Genomic DNA, 19,824 nt, shown 5'->3' with positions numbered 1-19,824 from the left:
CAACATTACGTGAGAATTTAAACGAGCGGAGCAGGCAGGCGTCGAACAAGTACGTGGTGGCGCGTCCAGTCCAGCATGAGGTGCCGGCTGCTGGTGTGCTTGGTTCTCCTCGCGCACGCGGGGCCGCCGGCGGCCGTGGCGCGGGAGTACGCGGCCGTCTTCAACTTCGGGGACTCCCTGACGGACACCGGCAACCTCTGCGCGGACGGCATCCCGGACTACCTCGCCACGGCGCGCCCGCCGTACGGCGCGACCTACTTCGGCTACCCCACCGGCCGCGTCTCCGACGGCCGCGTCGTCGTCGACTTCATCGGTAATCCATAATTAATTAAGCATTCATCGTTCGATCGAGCTGGCTGCTGATGACCGGCCGTCAGTTCTCGCTCGCGCGTGCGATGCGATCAAGTACGCCTTCTCACTGACCTTGTCTGCGTGATGAGCAGCGCAGGAGTTGGGTCTGCCGCTGCTGCCGCCGTCCAAGGCGAAGAACGCGACATTCCACCGCGGCGCCAACTTCGCCATCACGGGCGCCACGTCGCTGGACATGCCCTTCTTCGAGGCGCGCGGCCTCGAGCACGCCGTCTGGAGCTCGGGCTCCCTGCACACCCAGATCAAGTGGTTCCAGGACTTGAAGCCCAAGATCTGCAGCTCCCCGCAAGGTCCATACTTGCATATAGCACGACGCCACAACGCATCTCAAATTCTCGATGATCCTTCGATCCTTATAGTAGTACATGATGATTATAATTCTTGATCATCTTCCAGAGTGCCGGGACTTTTTCCGGCGGTCGCTGTTCATCGTGGGCGCGTTCGGCGGCAACGACTACGGCTCGACGCTCTTCGCGTCGCGGCCGCTGCCGGAGGTGCACACCCTGGTCCCGGACGTCGTCGACTCCATCGGGCGGGGCGTCGAGAGGCTGATCGCGGAGGGCGCCGCGGAGCTGGTGGTGCCGGGGCTGCCGCCCACCGGCTGCTTCCCGCTGTACCTGTCCATGTTCCCCAGGCCGCCGGGGATGTACGGCGCCCGGAGCGGGTGCATCAGGGACCTGAACACGCTGTCGTGGGTGCACAACGCCGCGCTGCAGCGCAGGATCGCGCAGCTCCGGGCCGAGCACCCCGGCGTGCGCATCGTGTACGCCGACTACTACACGCCGGCGATCCAGTTCGTCCTCCACGCCGAGAGATATGGTGAGTCGCTTGTCGCGATGGGTCGAAGAAATTGGGTAGTTCACTGATACTACCTCAAGAAAAAGGTGTCAAAGTAACTGTAAAGGTCTAAAGGACAAGTCAATCAAGTGACGGGAGCGAAGCAGCGAACAATCAGATGCGTGCTCGTATACAATTTGACAGTTTCTTAATTAAAAGGTTTCCTTTCCTTGTGAGATGTGGGCAACGTCTTGCTTTGAACCGTTCCTGCTAACAGCAGGGAGGATCTCAGAGAGCCTGATCTTTCGTCGCAGGGTTCCTGAAGCAGACGCCGCGCGCGTGCTGCGGGGCGCCGGGCGTGGGCGAGTACAACTTCAACCTGACGGCCAAGTGCGGCGACCCGGGGGCGTACGCCTGCGACGACCCCTCCAACCACTGGAGCTGGGACGGCATCCACCTCACCGAGGCTTCCTACGGCCACATCGCCAAGGGATGGCTCTACGGGCCCTTCGCCGACCCGCCCATCCTCGACAACAAGCACCTCGGCTAACCTCCGGCCGGCAAGTACAGAGCTGTCTGCACGCCGGGAACGGGACAGGGCACGCACGCCTGCAAAATTCATGATCGCTGTAGAGGAAAGGAACGGAGACGACAAGGACAAATAAGGATGGCCCTCTGTTCAGATTAATTGGTTTAGATTCTGTTGTTTCTTTGCGTTGTTTTGGTCGGTATACATGCATACATCTGCTCGGTGTGTGATTTTTTCCCTGTTGATATTACTGTAGCTTTTGCGTAGCCTGTGTGCTGCTTCTCATAGTCAAGAAAATCGAGCAGGAAGGGGATCGGGCGCAATTTTGTTGCTTGCTTTTGCTTTGTCTTGCTCTGATCTGCTCTGGCTCAAATCCTGCTGGGTTTTATTTTGTCTGGGCCTAGTCACACGATTACTGGGCTTATCTGTTGGTTCTAAGCTGCCCAATACTCGTGCTGGGTTTTATCTGTCCCAAGTTCCACCCACAAGAGTGCCGGGCGATTATTGGGCTTATTGGGAGAGTATAAGTTGTATGCTAAAAATTTCTTAGCATACTTAAATTTAGAAAATATTAACTATACAAGGGGTTTGGCCAGTTATAAATTTTGAACGTATATATTGGTTAGAGAGATCCGATGCCAAATATGCACAGAAGAATTTTATTCTGAATTTTTTTTAGTGCTATATATACCATTAGCACAAACAGTAGCAAGCCAATGCCGATGTAAAATTGTCTCTACAAATGCTGACGTACCAGGCTCGGAATCATACAACTAGAATTTTTCTTGAGAGGGATTAAAACTGAATGCTCTGTTCTTCAGGACCTACAATGAAGCGCATAGTTTTTTGCCTGCAGATCGATGTGTTGCTCTCCAGCTTACTTCTCTTATCCGCCGCAAGCCCAGTACACCTCGATTTTTAGCTTCGGTGATTCCTACACTGACGCCGGCAACAAAGGCATCATCTCCGGGCCGGCGACACCCGATCTGTGGATAACCAAACCGCCGTACGGGATGACCTTCTTTGGGCATCCAACGGGCCGCCTCTCCGACGGCAGACGGATCATAGATTTCATTGGTAGGTTTACTTTGTTTTTTGCGGTTCCCACTGGATTATGCTAAGTTTAAATTTGTAAATATTCGTGTTGTAATTCTATTTGTTTCAATGGCCCTGGCGCGGCTCGGCGGCAGGCACCCCGGCGCGCGGGTCGCCTACGCGGACCTGTACGCGCCTGTCATCGGCTTCGCCGGCGCGGACGGCGCGCTGCGGGTCGGCGGCGGCCGCGGGAGGTACAGCTTCAACCTGAGCGCGGCGTGCGGGATGCCGGGGGTGGGCGCCTGCGGGACCCGGCGGCGTATGTGAACTGGGACGGCTTCCACCTCACCGAGGCCGCGTACCGCCGCGTCGCCGACGGCTGGCTCCGGGGATTTGGATTTGTGAGATGCGCGCCTGTTGGCTGTTGTTAGATGATCAGTAGAATTTGTGAGGCTGCCTAATTTCTCTCATCGCAGGTGACTTAGGTTGCGTTTGGTTCGGGAGCCAACTTGAATGGAATGGTTCCGTTCCAATTTCTGAGAATAGAGCCGCTCCGTTCTACGTTTGGTAAGAAGAATGGAGCCGCTCCATTTTTTGTTTGGTTGGAGAGTACGCTAGAGTAGAACCGTTCCATTCTGTGTTTGGTTGGAGAGCCAGGTGAGTATGGTTACTCTCAATTTGTAAGGGTGAGCTTACCACCTATTTTATCATCAACGAAAACAGAGGAGCGGCCGATGGGGCGCGCCGCGGGGGGCAGGCAGCGCGGGGGCCGATGGCCGCGGGGGGTGCGCGGGGGGCGCGGCGGCGCGGGGAGCAGGCGGCGCGCGGGGGCCGGTGGCCGCGGGGCGGCGCGCGGGGGGCAGGCGGCGCGCGGGGGCCGGTGGCCGCGGGGCGGCGCGCGGGGGGCGCGGGGGGCCAGGCGGCGCGGCGGGCCCGGCGGCGCGGGGAGCAGGCCGCGCGGGGGGCAGGCCGCGCGGGGGCGGGCGCTCGCCGGTCGCCGGCCGGGGGCGGGGGAGCGGCGCCGCGCGCCAGAGGGAAGGGAGAGGGCCGGTGGGGAGAGGGGCGGGCGGTGATGGGCACCGGGGCTCGCGCGCGCGTGGCTCGCGAGCGCTCGCGTCCGCCCGTTTTTACCGAGCCGCTTCGTTCCGGATCTCGGGGGTATATTCCCCTATGCGAGCCACTCCGCTCCACCATCCCTCAACCAAACGTATGCAAAAATGGAACCGCTCCGTTCCGTTCCACCAACCAAACGGACCATTAATAAGGAAGTCTGGGCTGAGCTAGTCCATTTAACTAGGCCGTAGGCCCACTCATGTAGTCATCTTAGATTGGAGGACCCATCCTTAGATATAAGATGGGCCGTAAGCTCCTGCATATGAAACCCCAATGGGCCTTGTTGCCCGTATGTACGAATCTTAGCCCAACTCGGCTGGGGTGGTGGTGGAGCCAGGCCAGTCTGCTCCGCTCGTGACAGGACAGGGATTCCACGCCAATCATATACATCTTCCGAAAGGTGAGATTCGTGCCGTCCACAGAGACCGCACGATCTCCTCCTTCTTTCTCCTTTCCTCTCGTTGGATTCCTTCCTCTGCCGAGCGCCGCCAGCGGCGTCCGCCACCGTTGAGGTGTTAGGGTTAGGGTTAGGGTTCGAAGTTAGGGGCTGGAAGCTCTCCGGTGTCCGCCGCCTTAGAAGGAGCTGGGGGCTGGCCGGTTGGCCCGGCAGTGGTGGCGGACGAGACAGCGATGGGGGTGGTGGTGGGAGCCGCCGGCCGAGGCGGCGGGGGACCCCCGGTCGGGCTGTGTAGAGGCGGGGGCGAGCGTTGGCGGCGATTTGCCACGGAAGCATCGGCGCGGTCGAGAAGGCGGTGGTGGCGGGGACGAACGGCGGAGGGGAGGAGGAGGAAGAAGAAGGAGCGAGGGCGACTTGGCGCGGTCAAGACGGCGGTGTCGGCGCCAAAGACGGGCAGGGCGGCGGCGGTGGCGGGGGCGAACGACGGAGGGGAGAGGAGGAGGAGGAGGAGGGAGGGCGAGCCTCGCGGGCGCCGAGGACGGTGCCAGCGAGGCGGAGGATGGCGGCGCGTGGGGGAGCGGAGGGTGGGAGGAAGAAGATGAGGTCTTGGATCTTGGTAGGCTTTAAGAGCATGTTTGGGAGCACTCCACTTCCAAAAAAAATGCTCCACTCCACCAACTTTACAAAATTACCATCCAAACATGTACAGCTTCACCAACTTCAGCTCCAGAAAAAAGTGAAGTTGAGGACCAAATCCGCGTTTTTTTGTGTACCTTAAGAGGTGCTCCAAAAACACTAGTTTCGTACCAACTCATGGAGCTACGGGGTAATTACCCACCATACCACTCGTTACAACGTACCGGTTCGATCTCCTGCTCCTCCCCTCATCCCGTCGCCACCTGCCCCCTCCCCTCCCGACGCTCCTCCCCTCCCCTATCGCCACCACCGCCGGCCCAACCTCCTGCTCCTCCCCTAGCGCCGCCGCCGCTTCCTGCCCTCCCTCCCCAGGGGCCGTCGCCGCACCCTGCCCCCTCCCCTCGCGCCGCCGCCGCCCCCTGCTGTCCTCCCTAGCGCTGCCGCCGCCCCCTGCCCCCTCTCCCCAAGCGCCGCCCCCCTGCCCCCCTCCCCTAGCGCCGCCGCCGCCGCCGCCCCTTGCCCCCCCTCCCCTAGCGACGCCAACCCCTGGCTCCCCTCCCCTAGCGTTGCCGCCGCCCCTGCTCTCCTCCCCTAGCCCCGCCGCCGCCACCTGCTCTCCTCCCCAAGCACCGCCCCCTGCCCCTTCCCTCCCGGTGCTCCTCCGGCGAAAATGGAAGGCTCTGCCGGTGCTCGCTCTCCATTTGTTCCGTCGGCTCCTGCGGCCGGCCTTGGCAGCGGCGACCTTGGCGACGAAGTAGAGGAGCTAAGCTCCATGGGCGGCCGTGGCTCCATGGGCGGGGCAAGCGACATCCGTGGCCGGGCTGGATCGGGCTGCGTTGGGCGCCGGTCGTGGCCATGCTGCCCTAGGCGCCGGGTGTGGTCGTGGTGCCCTGGGCGCCGGCCAGGGCATGCCCGATCTTGGCAGCCAGGCAGGCGAAGATGTGGATGGCCTTGGCAGCCATGTACATGCAAAAAAAAGATTGTTGTGGCTACTATGATCCTTCACAATTTCATTCATGAGCATGGAGGTGAAGATAAACACTTTGCTCGATTTGATCATGATCCTAATTTTATTACTACAATATCGGAAAGATACAACAAATAAGTCGTTTCACAAGCGGCACCCGATGGTTCAACTTCCGCAGTCAACGCCTCAACTATGGATGTCTTTCGTGATAAGTTGGCCACATCACTCTCTATCGCTCGAAATTAGTTTATAATGAAAATGTTGCTTTTGTACCATAATTATTGCGATCTTTTAACATTATTTGGTTCAACAATGACATTGGAACATTATTGTTGGGCTAGTTTTTTGAATGAACAGTGCACGGATACTGTAGCAGACTGTAGCAGCGAAAGAACAACCCAACCCTTCAGCCAACCACCATGGGCAAAATAGACTATTACTACCGAGTTCTCATACATCTAGAGCTGGAGCACCACAATCTCCCAAACACGTACATCAGCTCCAAGTTTTCGTAGAAAAGATGGAGTGAAGCTGCCAAAAGGTGGAGCTGGTGGAGTGGAGTTAATTTTAGTGGAGTGGAGTGCTTCCAAACATGCACTCCATACGAAAGTTTTATCCACTGTGCGGAAGGTATATAAAGGAGCCCCGGGATTCCACGCCACGCTGTAGCATTCCGGCCGTACTGTTCATGAGCGAGTGGCGCCGCGCATGGTGCTGGTGCTGGATGGCGATGTCTGCTGACCGGGCGAGTGAGACCCGACTTGTCCTCCATGCAGCGCATCCCCACCGATCAGGACGACAGGCATGGCTGGCCTGGGCCGCTGGGGCCTCCCTAGCGTGGGGAAAAGGCCCAGAAATGATAAGACAATCCTCCGCGCATCGCCCGGCTGGCGAAAAGGACAACCTTGATCGCAGTTTAGCATCAGGATCAGGATCCTTTTGGTAATCTTGCGCACGGCCAGGTTGATCTGCTCGACTATAGTGTTAGGCGCTTGGATCTTGCTGGCCTCTGACATTTGCTTGCTGAATGCTGAACAGCCATCGGCATGGCGATCCGGAGATAGAGTGGGGCAATGCTCGTTCAGTTTCAGCATGTCTGAAGTCTGAACATGGAGCATTCGAGCCCTGCTGCTGGCTGCGATGTCCTCTACGCTGGTGAGAGACTGCTAAGCTGTTTCCTGCCGGTACTCCTACTAGCTGACAGAGTGTCGCACAACATACGAAACTGACATTTACGAGCCCTGAATGCTCCATAAATGAGCAGTAATGTAGGTCATGAATGGTTCCATGACAGCAGTTGTATCAAATGAAACGTCCATCAATTCATCCAACGGAGTGCTAGCAGGAAAGAAAATCCATGCCCATCTAGGAATCTTGTTTTTCTTTCCCGATAATAAAGGTCCAGGAATCTCGCAAAAACAAGGAATGTCCCGAGCGATGACTGATGAGCGGTAGAAGAGAGGAGAAAGATATTGCTGCTCTGCTCCCTGGCTGGTGTGGCCACTGGCCAGAATAATTGGGGTTCAGGCTCCGGAACAGAATCACGTGTGATCCATCAATCGTCCTCCCATCGAGGCCCAGGCCGAGCTCAGAGCTCCTTTGGTTCAGGGCTTGAGGCGGGCGGGGCGGACAGCACAATTACTGGAGCTCTCCCCCTCCACCCACCTCCTGCTCACTCAGATTTGCCCTCGGCATTTACTCCCCCCCCCCCCCACCCCCCCCCCCCCCCCCCCCACCTACAATATCAGGCAGGCCGCCATTACTGAGCTGCCGAGCCCATCGCAACGCGGAAGCGCCACCACCTCATGCCGCTCCCGGCCTACCCTGCCCTGCTGCGAGTAGCGCGCCATAGCTCGACAGCTACCACTCGTAGCTAGTACCAGTGACACCACTGTCTCTCGCAAGCTACCATTCGCCTGCTGCACCTGCGCTGCTGTACCTGCAGTGTGCCACCACCGGACGCTCGTTCCCATGGCGGCGGCCTCCGACAAGCTGCTGCCCGCGCTCGCCGCCGCCTTGCTCTGCTGCGCCCTGGCGCGGGTCGCCCAATGCGGCGGCGGCGCCCCGCAGAACTACACCTCCATGTTCAGCTTCGGCGACTCGCTCACCGACACCGGCAACCTGCTCGTGTCCAGCCCGCTCTCCAACCACATCGTCGGCCGCTACCCCTACGGCATGACCTACTTCCACCGCCCCACCGGCCGCTGCTCCGACGGCCGCCTCGTCGTCGACTTCCTAGGTGCGTGCCGCTGCCCGGCGGGCATTATTGCCGCCTTGTTGATTTCTCTGTGGCAGTCCTGATGGTGTTTCCCCGCGACGGCCGGCCGCACGCGTGCAGCGCAAGCGTTCGGCCTGCCGCTGCTGCCGCCGTACCTGCAGTCCAAGGGGAAGGATCTCCGCTGCGGCGTCAACTTCGCCGTCGGCGGCGCCACCGCCATGGATCCGCCCTTCTTCCAGGAGATCGGCGCGTCTGACAAGCTATGGACCAACCTCTCCCTCAGCGTCCAGCTCGGATGGTTCGAGCAGCTCAAGCCGTCGCTCTGCAGCTCACCAAAGAGTCTGTTCACACTTTTTTCGTCGCTTTCAGTCAGATTTTGCATTTGGGATTCCCCAGTACAGCTTGTTTTTGTTAACAAAAAGGAAAGGAAATTCTCCGACAAGAAAACTGCAGGGCTGATTTGATTTCTGTTCTTGAATCGAAACAGAGTGCAAGGAGTACTTCAGCAAGTCCCTGTTCCTCGTCGGAGAGATTGGGGGAAACGACTACAACTACGCGTTCTTCAAGGGCAAGACCCTGGACGACGCCAAAACTTACGTTCCCACGGTCGCCGGCGCGGTCACCGATGCCACTGAGGTCACCAAATCTAGCCGCATGCTCCCCATTGTTTATTTCCTCGCACGATTCGATCGCCACTAAACAACTGCAACTCCCAACAGAGGCTGATCAAGGCCGGCGCGACGCACCTGGTGGTGCCGGGGAACCTGCCGATGGGCTGCTCGTCGGCGTACCTGACCCTGCACCCCGGCCGGAACGGCAGCGACTACGACTCCGCCGGCTGCCTCAAGACGTACAACGACTTCGCGCAGCACCACAACGCCGTGCTCCAGCAGAAGCTACAGGCGCTCCGGGCCAAGTACCCGCAGGCCAGGATCATGTACGCCGACTACTACGGCGCCGCCATGTCCTTCGCCAAGGACCCCAAGCAGTTCGGTGAGTGCAATTGCTCAGCCAACTGATGTCAAATCTGAATTCGGAGCTTTTCCAATTGAATGAACAGATAAATTTTACATCAATCTGACGGTCACACAACTGATCAGCTAGACTGAAAGTGACATGAAATGGTCACTATGCTTGGCTAGAGAGGATTGGCCCGCCACGGTCTGGCATCAGAATGGGGTGCAAATTGTAGGGCTCTTTCGAAAAAGGTTGGGGGATCTAAGCCTCTTACTCGGCAATCTCCTTTCGAGAAAGGGGAGCCATGTCTTGCTTATTGCTGGCTTTTGCTACACTGCAAAGACATATGGTCCTTTTGATCAGTCATCTGCAGTTGCAAACACATGGATGTGACACTCGGAAAAACACGGATCTTTCCCATGGGGTGCTAAAAGCCTTTTCCTTTACAATGCCGATCTAGGACGTGATCCTTCAATCCTGGTAAATTAACATCTGAAGTTACTCCTGACTCTGAGGCTCCGACCTGATATAGTACTCGTCAACATTCAGAAACGTCTTTTAGGGCAAATTCAGATACATAGTTGTTTGACGTTCTAGAGAAGTCTACTGGCATCTTGGGCTTAATCAGCTGATGAGTAGGCACACACCATTAAATTGATTTGAACTTCCCTTAGCTAGAGCCACTGTCAATTCTATCATCCTGTCTATCTTTTTTCTTAAAAAAATAATAGTCTTGTGTCTATATTGATGAGGTCGTTAGCAGCTCGACTTAGACCAACCTTCATGATCTGTTCTTTTCTGTTCGATAGGGGAAATGACAATGTCGATTTGGAGGGTAACTGCCAAGTGTTTATAGACTTGACTGCTAACTTCCACTGAAATGACAGTTCCAGAGTTGTGTAGTTGGTTTTTGAATAGATATCGCAGTTCACAGCCGTGATGGTATATGAATTGGTGGGTGTATGGACTCGGCCAATCGGGACCAAGTCTGAAGAATTTGGATTTAAGCCCCTTCTATCCTTGCTAGCAACAGTTTCTGCCCATGTTTATAGGCGAGGTTTGGCCTTATAGGCCTCAAAAAGTCATCCTAATTCCTACACCAGCTAACCACCTCCAACTCTGTTCATACCCCTGCTGCATATGCTGTTCTGAATTCTGAATCTCTCTGTGAACTGACCCTGCTTCTCTGGAACTGCTCTCTGCATGCAGGGTTCACGCAAGGTCCGCTGCGGACGTGCTGCGGCGGCGGCGGGCCGTACAACTTCAACCCGAAGGCGAGCTGCGGCGTGCGGGGGTCGAGCGTGTGCACGGACCCGTCGGCGTACGCCAACTGGGACGGCGTGCACCTGACGGAGGCCGCCTACCACGCCATCGCCGACAGCATCCTCAACGGCCCCTACACCAGCCCCAGGCTCCTCTGATCGTCATGATCAGCAACTGATCTGTTGTGCCAAGACTGTGACTAGTAGCGGTAATTAAACTGTTGTGCGTGCTACCGTAACACTGAATGGGTAACTCGTAATTAAAATGGTGGAGTTTGGGGTTCTGAACTTTCTGACCGCTGTATGAGTTCAATCGTGAGGTTTTGGGTTTCTGAACTTTTGCGAGGAGTGGCGCTGGCGTAAGGCCATCTCCTTAGTGAGACGCAACACATAGCCATGGCACGGGAGTCATACTCCAAACTCTATTTTGGAGTGTCATCGTCTGCTTGCATTAGGAGAGGAGACGGTCCGTTGCAGGAAAAAAATGAAAAAAAAGGAAAGGCGAGGAGATGGCAAGAGGTGGTTCTGGAATTCTGGTGCTGCCGGCCCTGGTGTATCCGATGAGGAAATGAAAGGAGACAGATCGTGGTGTTCAGGCACCTACCTATACCTACTTCGAAGACATTATTCTGTGCCACTAGCAAACGCAAGGTATCTCTCTTCACTCTAGTTATTTGTGAGAGAAGTTTTTGCTGGGTGCTCGTTAAATTCGGCAGGTGAGATGATGCCGGCCGTCACGACCTGGGTGCTCGTTAAATTCGGCAGGTGAGATGATGCCGGCCGTCACGACCGGCTTCTTGCTTCTCCTTTTCTTTTCTCGACGGTATGAAAAATCCTAATTGTCACCGCTCACAAATGGCTAGCTCCTGCGTGAGTTGTGGACTCCTGCCTCGTAACCTAGCGTTCGGGTCATGACGTTTTGACGTTTCCAGGCACATGCGTACGTTAGCGAGGTCCCGGCCGGCCGGCCCTGCCGTGTGCCACTTCACCATCATCATCTATACAAGAGTTAAGCACGGCACCGTTTTAGACCGGTTAGCTGTTCTGGCTTTTATAGATTTATAATTTTTACTATGCATCTAATATATATATTATATCTAAGTGCATAGCAAATTCTGTAAATTTAAAAAAAATAAAATAACTAATAATTTAGAATAGATGGAGTAAGATTGATGGGAACTTGAACTTGTCAAGAATCCTTCTACTCAGGCTTCCAATTCATTTCAATCCCTATCAATCTGAATAGTCCTTTAGCTCACCTTTATTGGTGACATGAGAACACCACCTAGGGATAGTTTCACTCGCAGGCTTATGAAATCTTCCAAAACGGTTTTACCGGTTAAATAAAAAAATATTTTCACTCAATTTACAATTTATTTTTGCCTTGATTTATGAAAAGTAGGTGAAATCGTATCCAATAAAAATCCTCCAAAACAGGCTCTAAGAAAGCCAAATATCAACCTGAATAGTCCTTTAGCTCACCTTTTATTGGTGACATGAGAACACCACCTAGGGAATAGTTTCACTCGTAGGCTTATGAAATCTTCCGAAACGGTTTTACTGGTTAAATAAAAAAATATTTTCACTCGATTTAAAATTTATTTTTGCCTTGATTTATGAAAAGTAGTTGAAATCGTATCCGGTAAAAATCCTTCACAACAGGCTGTAAGAAAGCCAAATATCAATCTGAATAGTCCTTTAGCTCACCTTTATTGGTGACATGAGAACACCACCTAGGGATAGTTTCACTCGCAGACTTATGAAATCTTCCGAAACGGTTTTACCAGTTAAATAAAAAAATATTTTCACTCGATTTACAATTTATTTTTGCCTCGATTTATGAAAAGTAGGTGAAATCGTATCCGGTAAAAATCCTCCAAAACAGCTCTAAGAAAGCCAAATATCTATAATTCATATGTGTTCTTCCTCCGGTTAGAGGTGCTTAACTCTTTGACCAAGGTCTAATCAATGTCTAAAATTTTGACCATCGACAGATCTCAAATTGTTTAGTTTGGAAACATAAGGATCATATATGTAGATTTATCTTTACTAGAATCTCATTCTCACACGTAGTGGTCAAAACTGCACATGAAAGAGCATAAAAATAAAATCAACACCAAGCGAACTCCTTTATAGTTACAAGACTTGGGAGAGGACATAAATCAAGACGATGATCAACTTGTCAAACGGCAAAGCTAGAATGACACTCTTTTCCGGAGGCGATGACCGATGAACTTGTCGAACGGCAAAACTAGAATGACGCTCTTTTTGGAGGATGGGTATAGTCGTAGTACTCCAATGATTTATGAAAACGGCAATGGACAATGGTACAACAAGATTGGCACGTATCAAAGAAACCCATCTTAGTCCTGTTATGGACGGAACAAAGTATTAATTAGCATATATACTATACTATTAGTGCAAAGTGCACGTGTGGTATTGTGCTCATCGTTCACGTCAGATGATGACGGCGACCAAGTGTTACCAAGATTTGGAATCACCGATCCCTCTCCTGGTTCCCTCTATATATGCACTCCGAATGTCCGCCATGATACGCACACCAACACGTACCGGCGTGCCACCATGAGGGTTCCCGTCGCCGTGCTCCTCCTCGTCGTGCTCCCGTGCCTGCTCCACGGCGCGGACGCCGCCGTCCGCTGGCCCAAGAAGCCTTTGTTGTTCCCGGCCATATTCAGCTTCGGCGACTCGTACGCCGACACCGGCAACTACATCATTCTGGAGGGGGGCAGGCCGTTCAACTACTCCCCCTACGGCGAGACCTTCGGCCGCCCCACCGGCCGCGCCAGCGACGGCCTCCTCGTCATCGACTACGTCGGTACGTACGTTCCGCCGCCGCCGCCTTGATAACATCAATGTCTTGTATACCTTCGATGACACAGTGATCTTCCTGACATTCTGACAGTCCGTTCGTTAATTCAAGCGCAGCGAAAGGTGTGGGTCTGCCGTTCGTGCCGCCGTACCTGGCCAAGGGCCAGAACTTCAGCGAGGGCGCCAACTTCGCGGTCATCGGGGCGAGGGCGCTGGACCAGGCCTACTTCCTGGAGCAGAACGTCACCTCGCCGGCTCCGATGATGAACAGTTCTCTCGGCGTCCAGCTGCGGTGGTTCGAGGAGCTCAAGCCGTCGCTCTGCAACAACGCCACCAAAGGCGGCGGCTGCCGTGACTACCTCGGCAGGTCCCTCTTCGTCCTGGGAGAGTTCGGCGGCAACGACTACCTCGCCTTCCTGACCGCCAAGGGCGTGGAGCAAACCACACGAGCCTACGTCCCCGTCGTTATTGACACCATCGCCGCCGGCGCAGAGGTCTCCATTCAGAACTTTCTAGCTAGGTTTCTTTGGAGAACGCATTCACGCATGCATCACCAGTCCTGATGCATCATTCGGAGCCAGAAAGCGCATTCTTCAAGAATTAACTCGAAGAATGCATGCTTCGCCGCGCAGAGGCTGATCCGGCACGGCGCCAGGCGCCTCGTGTTGCCGGGGAACATACCCATGGGGTGCCTCCCTGCCATCCTGACGCTGTACGCGAGCCCGGACGCGGCGGACTACGACGGCTACAGGTGCCTCCGGAAGTTCAACGCCCTGGCACGCTACCACAACGAGCTCCTCCAGGGCTCGGTCCAGGCGCTCCGGGCCAAGCACCCGCACGCCGCGATCGCCTACGCGAACTACTACGATTCCGTCCTCGCGTTCCTCACGACGCCGGGCTTCTTCGGTGAGATCGCGAGTCCACGAGTGTACTGTACCCTAGCTATAGCTAGTAGCCGCCCATCTTATTTCTTCCTCGCACGTTGTCCTGCTAGTAGCTTGTTGAAGCTTCTTGGAGCCAAGTTGAGACAGACTAATGACGAGCGATGGGCACGGCGGCGCAGGGTTCAACGGCAGCGCGACGCTGGTGGCGTGCTGCGGCAGGTACAACTTCAGCCCCGCCGCGTTCTGCGGCTTCCCCCCGGCGACGGCGTGCGCGGACCCGGCCAGGGCGGTGAGCTGGGACGGCATCCACATGACGGAGGCGGCGTACAGGAGCATCGCCGGCTCGTGGCTGCTCGGCCCGTTCGCGGAGCCGCCGATACTGACCCTCGCTCTCGCGCCTTGATCCACGTGTTTGGTTTGAATTGCAAGGAATTAACGGGCCGTGCAGATGCATTTGTGCACGCCCATGCTGCATACCGTCCTTGGTTTCGTTCGTATCGCTACGTGCAGCATGCATGGGACTTTTCTCGACTATACTGCTACAAGAAATAAATAAATAAATGATGCAACATTATTGGTTGGGACACATGACTTTTTTTGTCGCTAGTAGAGAAAAGAAAAACGCTTAACGTGATTCTTTTCCTTTTATCGCCAGGGCCTGCAGACAAAATGGAATGCTTGCAGCGTCCCACAAGTAAGTCAAAGAGTGGGGAGCAGCGGAGGCCAACCCATAGCCCTGTAGACAAATTTCTCGTATAAAATCTTTTTTATTTTTGTACTGTGTGTATAGGTAGAATTTTTTTTATTTATAGAACCTTTTTATTTTGTAGCATCGCCAAACCGCGGGTTCGTCAAACGAATCGTTGAACAACCCAGCGCGCCACGGCGGCGTGCGCGGACCCGTCCAGGTCCCCCCGGCGAACTGGGACGGCATCCACCTCACGGAGGCCGGCATTCGAGTGAAAATGGGCCTCAGTAACAAAGGGCTCGAGCAACTGGGCCCCCGATTGGCCCAGCAACGCTGCCGCTTCACTTCAGCACAACGAATCCTGACCGCAGCCTCCCGATCCAACGGCTCTAAATACTCCAGGCCTGGACGGTAAACGAAATACCGTCCACCCCGAACCCTCCTGGCGCGCGCTCTCGTGCTCGCCGCGCCGTCGCGCTCGGCATCGCCGGCGCCCAAAACGTCACGGGACCCTCCCCTAATGTCATCTCTGCGGACTCCGGCGATGCCTCCGCCGTTGAACGCGCGCCTCCACTCGCCGCATCGAGCTCCGTGGAGGGGCCCGGCATCTTCCGGCGCCGTCGTGCCCGCGGCCAGCGCCGCCCGGGACGACACCGCCCAGCCCCGTCCCGCGCACTTTCTCCGCCCGTAGCTCCGCCGCGTCGAGGTGTTCCAGCAACCGGCGCCGCCGCGTGGACTTGGAGCTGTGACGATGCACGCTGACCGCGCCCGCGGCCCCCTGCAGAAGCCGATGGCACCTTCAGGCAGCAGACTAGTGCCCTTGAGGTGAGGAACGACGTCCGATTTTTAGACGGTAAGACGACTCTACCTCCCTGCAGGTTCTCGATGCTTGAAAACATCTCAGCAGCAGCAAACGAGGACGAGGCTGTCACAGCTTACTGCTGTCAGACATGCAATCAGAAATGCAGTTAAGAGACACTGCATCTAAATGTTCAAACTTGTCGCCTTCAATGCATCGATGTTTCAATGTATAAGCCTAGGGAAAATATGACATCGCTTCACTGTGATCTCTGCTGAGACGCACCGGTTTGCTACAAGCACACAGCAAAGACAGCAACGTGTAATAGGATTTACGGTTCAGTAGTCCATTGGTTGATTGCACTCTGAAGAACGATCGCGATCCTGGGGCGCAGCCTCGCGATCGAGACGATCAAGCTGGTTCATCTCGCCGATTGCCGGAACATGGCCCGAGTACTTGGCGCCACGTCGTCGTGTGCTGTAATCTAAGACACTGAAGCTTCATTCTTCAGCGACAAGCGAGTGGACACTAACCCTCGAGGACAACTTACAAAAGTAAAAAAAGTACTAGCGGCACAGTCATTCATTTCCCCTTGCAGCTCAAGAAAATAAACATCAACCCAGTCCATCTCACTGCTCAACGGCCTCAACATTATTCTTTCCTACAACTTGTTCGAAAATACTTCGTGCCCGCGTGGGGGCAGGTGCCCTCACCCTGCACCGTTAGGCTCCATTAGCTTTCTTTGCGTTAGTGCACTCATGGCGTTTTGTTGTCTTGTTTTTTGTTCCATTCTCTCTTCTCCTGGTGCTATTCTATGAGCTGAGCACGCTCTAAGTTGTTGTTTTTATATCGACTAGTATCGATTTACCTAGAAAATAGCTTATTATGTCCAAATTTCATAGTGAATTATAGCATTTTTATTCTAAAAATAGTTTCTGTCCAAATTGATTTCTAGCATTTTTTATTGATGTATAACATTTTGTCCAACTTAAGAAGCTTTTCCAATATTGCCTTTTCTTTTGTTTCTAGCATTTTATCAAAGGAAAGAGTTCATGTGAAAAGTGCTGGCAAAGTGTGTGAAAAGCTACATGTTGATTTGACTATGAATCAATCTGATTGGATTGGGTTGATGCTCTTGCTAGATGCAACTGGGAATTAGATGAAAAAATATTCCAAAAAATTGAACGCCAGAAGAAGATCTCATCCCAACCATAAATATAGAAGCTCAATGTCCTAGCACAAGAATAAGATCCTAGTTAGTAGGAGAGTCAGTTGCATGTCTCAATGAGAAGGGATCCAGCACAAGAAGCTGCATGTCCCAGGAAGTACCAGTAGAAGGAGAATTGTGGCCTCGTGACCCTCGTCAGTGCGCCGCCGATCCCGGCTGCCACTCCACCGCACTGCGTAGCCGCTGGCCTCTAGCCTCCGTGTTGTGCCTGCCCTGCTATATATATCTATCTGAGAGGAGAGGAAACCGAAGATTAGGAGCTGTAGCAAGGGAGGAGAGAATCATGAGGAGAGGTGAGAGGGCCAGTGAGATGATGAGATGGGAGGGAGAATCGAGACGGTGATATGTGCCCGTGATCCAATCAGAAATATGCTCTTGCATGCTGTTTGCCTCCGTTAGATGTTGTTAATTTTCTCAGGATGAATCTTCACCATTACCTTTCCATCGACGTCAAGCAAGATGCGTGGGCACCAGACCATGTGCACACGAAAGTCATGCTCCAATTTGTTTAGTATCAGGTCAGCGGGCGGTGCACTGTTGAAATCTGAATATGCAAATCCCAATACCGCTACTCTGAAAGGTCCAACATGATCGGCTTATAACCTGGAATGCCGGCCAAGGTCTCGAGTGGAATTCGGTAATTGTTTCGTTACCGTCATCAACTGATTGTATCCACAGCCATGAGGAGTTCCATCATCGCCGCCGTACTGCTCGTCCTCGTCTCGTGCCAGCTCCACGGCGCGGACGCCGGCACCGGGACCAAGCCCTTGTTCACCGCCATATTCAGCTTCGGCAACTCGTACGCCGACACCGGCAACTTCGTCAGGCTGGCCGCGCCCGTCATCCCCGTCATTCCTTTCAACAACCTCCCCTACGGCGAGACCTTCTTCCGCAAGCCTACCGGCCGGGCGAGCAACGGCCGCATCATCCTCGACTTCATCGGTACGCTCCTACGCCACCGACGATGTTGCCGCCGCTGCTGTGAACAAACGTGTGCTCTCTGACATCCATGGATCAACGCGTGTCTGTGTGTATGTGCATGCAGCCGAAGCTTTTGGCCTGCCGTTCGTGCCGCCGTCGTTGGACAAGACGCAGAACTTCAGCAAGGGCGCGAACTTCGCTGTGGTGGGGGCGACGGCCCTGGACCTGTCCTACTTCATGGAGCGCAACATCACCTCCGTCCCCCCGTTCAACACCTCCTTCGGCGTCCAGGTCGGGTGGTTCGAGCAGCTCAAGCCGTCGCTCTGCAACACCACCGCCAAGGAATGCGACGACTACCTGGACAGGTCTCTCTTCGTCATGGGCGAGTTCGGAGGGAACGACTACGTCTTCCTCCTGGCCGCCAACAAGACCCTGGAGCAGACCAGGACCTACGTCGCTGCCATCGTCAAGGCCATCGCCGACGGCGTCGAGGTACTGAACAATGAATACTCACGGGCCCCGATCTTCGCCCTCTGATGATGACCTGACGACCAACGCGTGCGTGCAGAGGCTGATCAAGCTGGGCGCCAAGCGCATCGTGGTGCCGGGGAACCTGCCGACGGGCTGCATCCCGATCATCCTGACGCTGTACGCGAGCCCCGACAAGGCAGACTACGACAGGTACGGGTGCCTCGACAAGTTCAACGGCCTGGCGCGCTACCACAACATCCTCCTCCGGCGCGAGGTCCGGGCGCTCCGGGCCAAGTACCCGGGCACCAAGATCGCCGCCGCCGACTACTTCCGGCCCGTCGTCGGATTCCTCGAGAACCCGGCCAACTTCGGTGAGATCGATCGATCGTCAGTTTTAATTCGCTTGCACGCCGTTCATTCTAACCTGGGAAACTAAAGCCGTCGGATCGGAATGCAGGTTTCGACGGCCGCACGGCGCTGGTGGCGTGCTGCGGCACCGGCGGCAGGTACAACTACAACGCCACGGCGGCGTGCGGGCTCCCCGGCGCGACGGCGTGCGCGGACCCGTCCAGGGCGGTGAACTGGGACGGCATCCACCTCACGGAGGCGGCGTACAGGACCATCGCCGGGACATGGCTGCACGGCCCGCTCGCGGGTCTCGCACGCTGAAGCATTTTCGTTTGGAGGACTGAGCCTCGAGGGAACAGGCCCTCTCTCTGTCAGCAGTCTACGCGCGCCTTTGACCTGGTGTAGGCGTTGCGTACACCGGATTGCAAAGTGTTTTTTCTTCGTTTGACCTGTGTGTTTATCTATTGTGCATATTTCAACTGTCGTTAAAAATAAAATGTGGCCTTTTCAAGACTTCGACTGAATTGATATCCTAGACCATCTACTGCAATAGCTCTGCTCAAATCAGACCTTCTACTTGAGCAAGGGACTAAGGACTTCTTCTATTTTTTTAGGTTAGTTTTTTTAATCTCAACTCCAGCAGTAGTTTCTAAATCTTACCCTCTTCTTTTAATCTCAAGGGTAGGACTCATTTTAATCTTACCCTCTTTTTTTTAATCTAAAAGGTATGACTCCTTTGTTATTGGCTAGAGGCTCATTAGAGACCCTCCAAGAATAGAGAGTGGAGGAAGAGATTTGAAGGTCTTTCCAGAATGGGGAGTTAGTAGAGGATTTGTTGGAGTGTATTTTTTTATTCCACCCTTCAAATTTAAGATAGGAAATTTAAAGGGTCTGCTGAGTTGCTTTTAGAAGCGCCTTGTTTCAGCACCTTTTGCGTATACAGTTATACCAACCACTAAAATCCAAATTCCAAACCAAGGTGGCATGATCGGCGCCATAATTTTTTTTTGGATGGAAAGGCCAAAGGCCATCGTAATTTTAACCTTTTTTTTCTTTTTTTAGGGGATGTAACCTTTTTCTTTAGAACAACCATCATAATTCATAACTGAGCCTGGATAAGTACAAAAAAATAGAGCCTGGATCACGACCTGGCCCTTGTGGCCTAGTACCGAGAGTATGCGGCCCATCTTTCTTGGCCCTTTAAGAGTGCACTTTTAGCCCATGTTCTTTGCGCATAGAGAGAAAAGGCTTGTTTGATTCTCCTCCATAAAACCAAGGCCTTTTCTAGATTGGGCCAGTCCAGGTCTATCATCAACATCATCCAGTAAAGAAGCATTAGTTGGTTATGTTTGCCTAATAATGGAAGATCTGTGTGTTACAGAGTAAGAGGTCAAGA

At 54.4% G+C, this 19,824-nt stretch overlaps 3 protein-coding genes across 3 annotated transcripts; all 3 read left to right on the top strand.

Moving 5' to 3' along the window:
- The first annotated feature begins 30 nt into the window (after window positions 1-30).
- Window positions 31-2,015, top strand: LOC112892155 (GDSL esterase/lipase At5g45910-like). Its single transcript, XM_025959261.1, has 4 exons — window positions 31-313; window positions 444-659; window positions 766-1,188; window positions 1,461-2,015. The coding sequence occupies exons 1-4, from the start codon at window positions 76-78 to the stop codon at window positions 1,694-1,696; spliced, it is 1,113 nt and encodes a 370-aa protein (XP_025815046.1). The 5' UTR covers window positions 31-75; the 3' UTR covers window positions 1,697-2,015.
- Window positions 2,016-7,555: 5,540 nt separating this feature from the next.
- Window positions 7,556-14,508, top strand: LOC112892874. The gene is made up of 9 exons (XM_025959976.1): window positions 7,556-8,062; window positions 8,162-8,380; window positions 8,529-8,677; window positions 8,761-9,034; window positions 10,208-10,417; window positions 12,722-13,096; window positions 13,207-13,583; window positions 13,722-13,995; window positions 14,153-14,508. Exons 1-9 carry the CDS (start codon window positions 7,795-7,797, stop codon window positions 14,374-14,376), a joined length of 2,370 nt encoding a protein of 789 aa, XP_025815761.1. The 5' UTR covers window positions 7,556-7,794; the 3' UTR covers window positions 14,377-14,508.
- Window positions 14,509-17,304: 2,796 nt separating this feature from the next.
- On the top strand, window positions 17,305-18,939 carry LOC112894971 (GDSL esterase/lipase At1g28600-like). Its single transcript, XM_025962826.1, has 4 exons — window positions 17,305-17,630; window positions 17,734-18,101; window positions 18,178-18,451; window positions 18,538-18,939. Exons 1-4 carry the CDS (start codon window positions 17,369-17,371, stop codon window positions 18,747-18,749), a joined length of 1,116 nt encoding a protein of 371 aa, XP_025818611.1. The 5' UTR covers window positions 17,305-17,368; the 3' UTR covers window positions 18,750-18,939.
- The last annotated feature ends 885 nt before the right edge of the window (window positions 18,940-19,824 follow it).

This window comes from Panicum hallii, chromosome 5 (assembly GCF_002211085.1).
Source record: "Panicum hallii strain FIL2 chromosome 5, PHallii_v3.1, whole genome shotgun sequence".
Classification (NCBI taxonomy): Eukaryota; Viridiplantae; Streptophyta; class Magnoliopsida; order Poales; family Poaceae; genus Panicum; species Panicum hallii.
The sequence above is the reverse complement of the archived record's forward strand: the minus strand, read 5'-3'. Positions and strand labels throughout refer to the sequence as shown.

Coding starts and splice junctions, on each gene's coding strand:
- LOC112892155 (XM_025959261.1), top strand. CDS start 76: ATGAGGTGCCGGCTGCTGGTGTGCTTGGTTCTCCTCGCGCACGCGGGG. Junction 314..443: donor CGTCGTCGTCGACTTCATCG/GTAATCCATAAT, acceptor CGTGATGAGCAG/CGCAGGAGTTGGGTCTGCCG. Junction 660..765: donor GATCTGCAGCTCCCCGCAAG/GTCCATACTTGC, acceptor ATCATCTTCCAG/AGTGCCGGGACTTTTTCCGG.
- LOC112892874 (XM_025959976.1), top strand. CDS start 7,795: ATGGCGGCGGCCTCCGACAAGCTGCTGCCCGCGCTCGCCGCCGCCTTG. Junction 8,678..8,760: donor CGGTCACCGATGCCACTGAG/GTCACCAAATCT, acceptor AACTCCCAACAG/AGGCTGATCAAGGCCGGCGC. Junction 9,035..10,207: donor CAAGGACCCCAAGCAGTTCG/GTGAGTGCAATT, acceptor CTCTGCATGCAG/GGTTCACGCAAGGTCCGCTG.
- LOC112894971 (XM_025962826.1), top strand. CDS start 17,369: ATGAGGAGTTCCATCATCGCCGCCGTACTGCTCGTCCTCGTCTCGTGC. Junction 17,631..17,733: donor CATCATCCTCGACTTCATCG/GTACGCTCCTAC, acceptor ATGTGCATGCAG/CCGAAGCTTTTGGCCTGCCG. Junction 18,102..18,177: donor CCATCGCCGACGGCGTCGAG/GTACTGAACAAT, acceptor GCGTGCGTGCAG/AGGCTGATCAAGCTGGGCGC.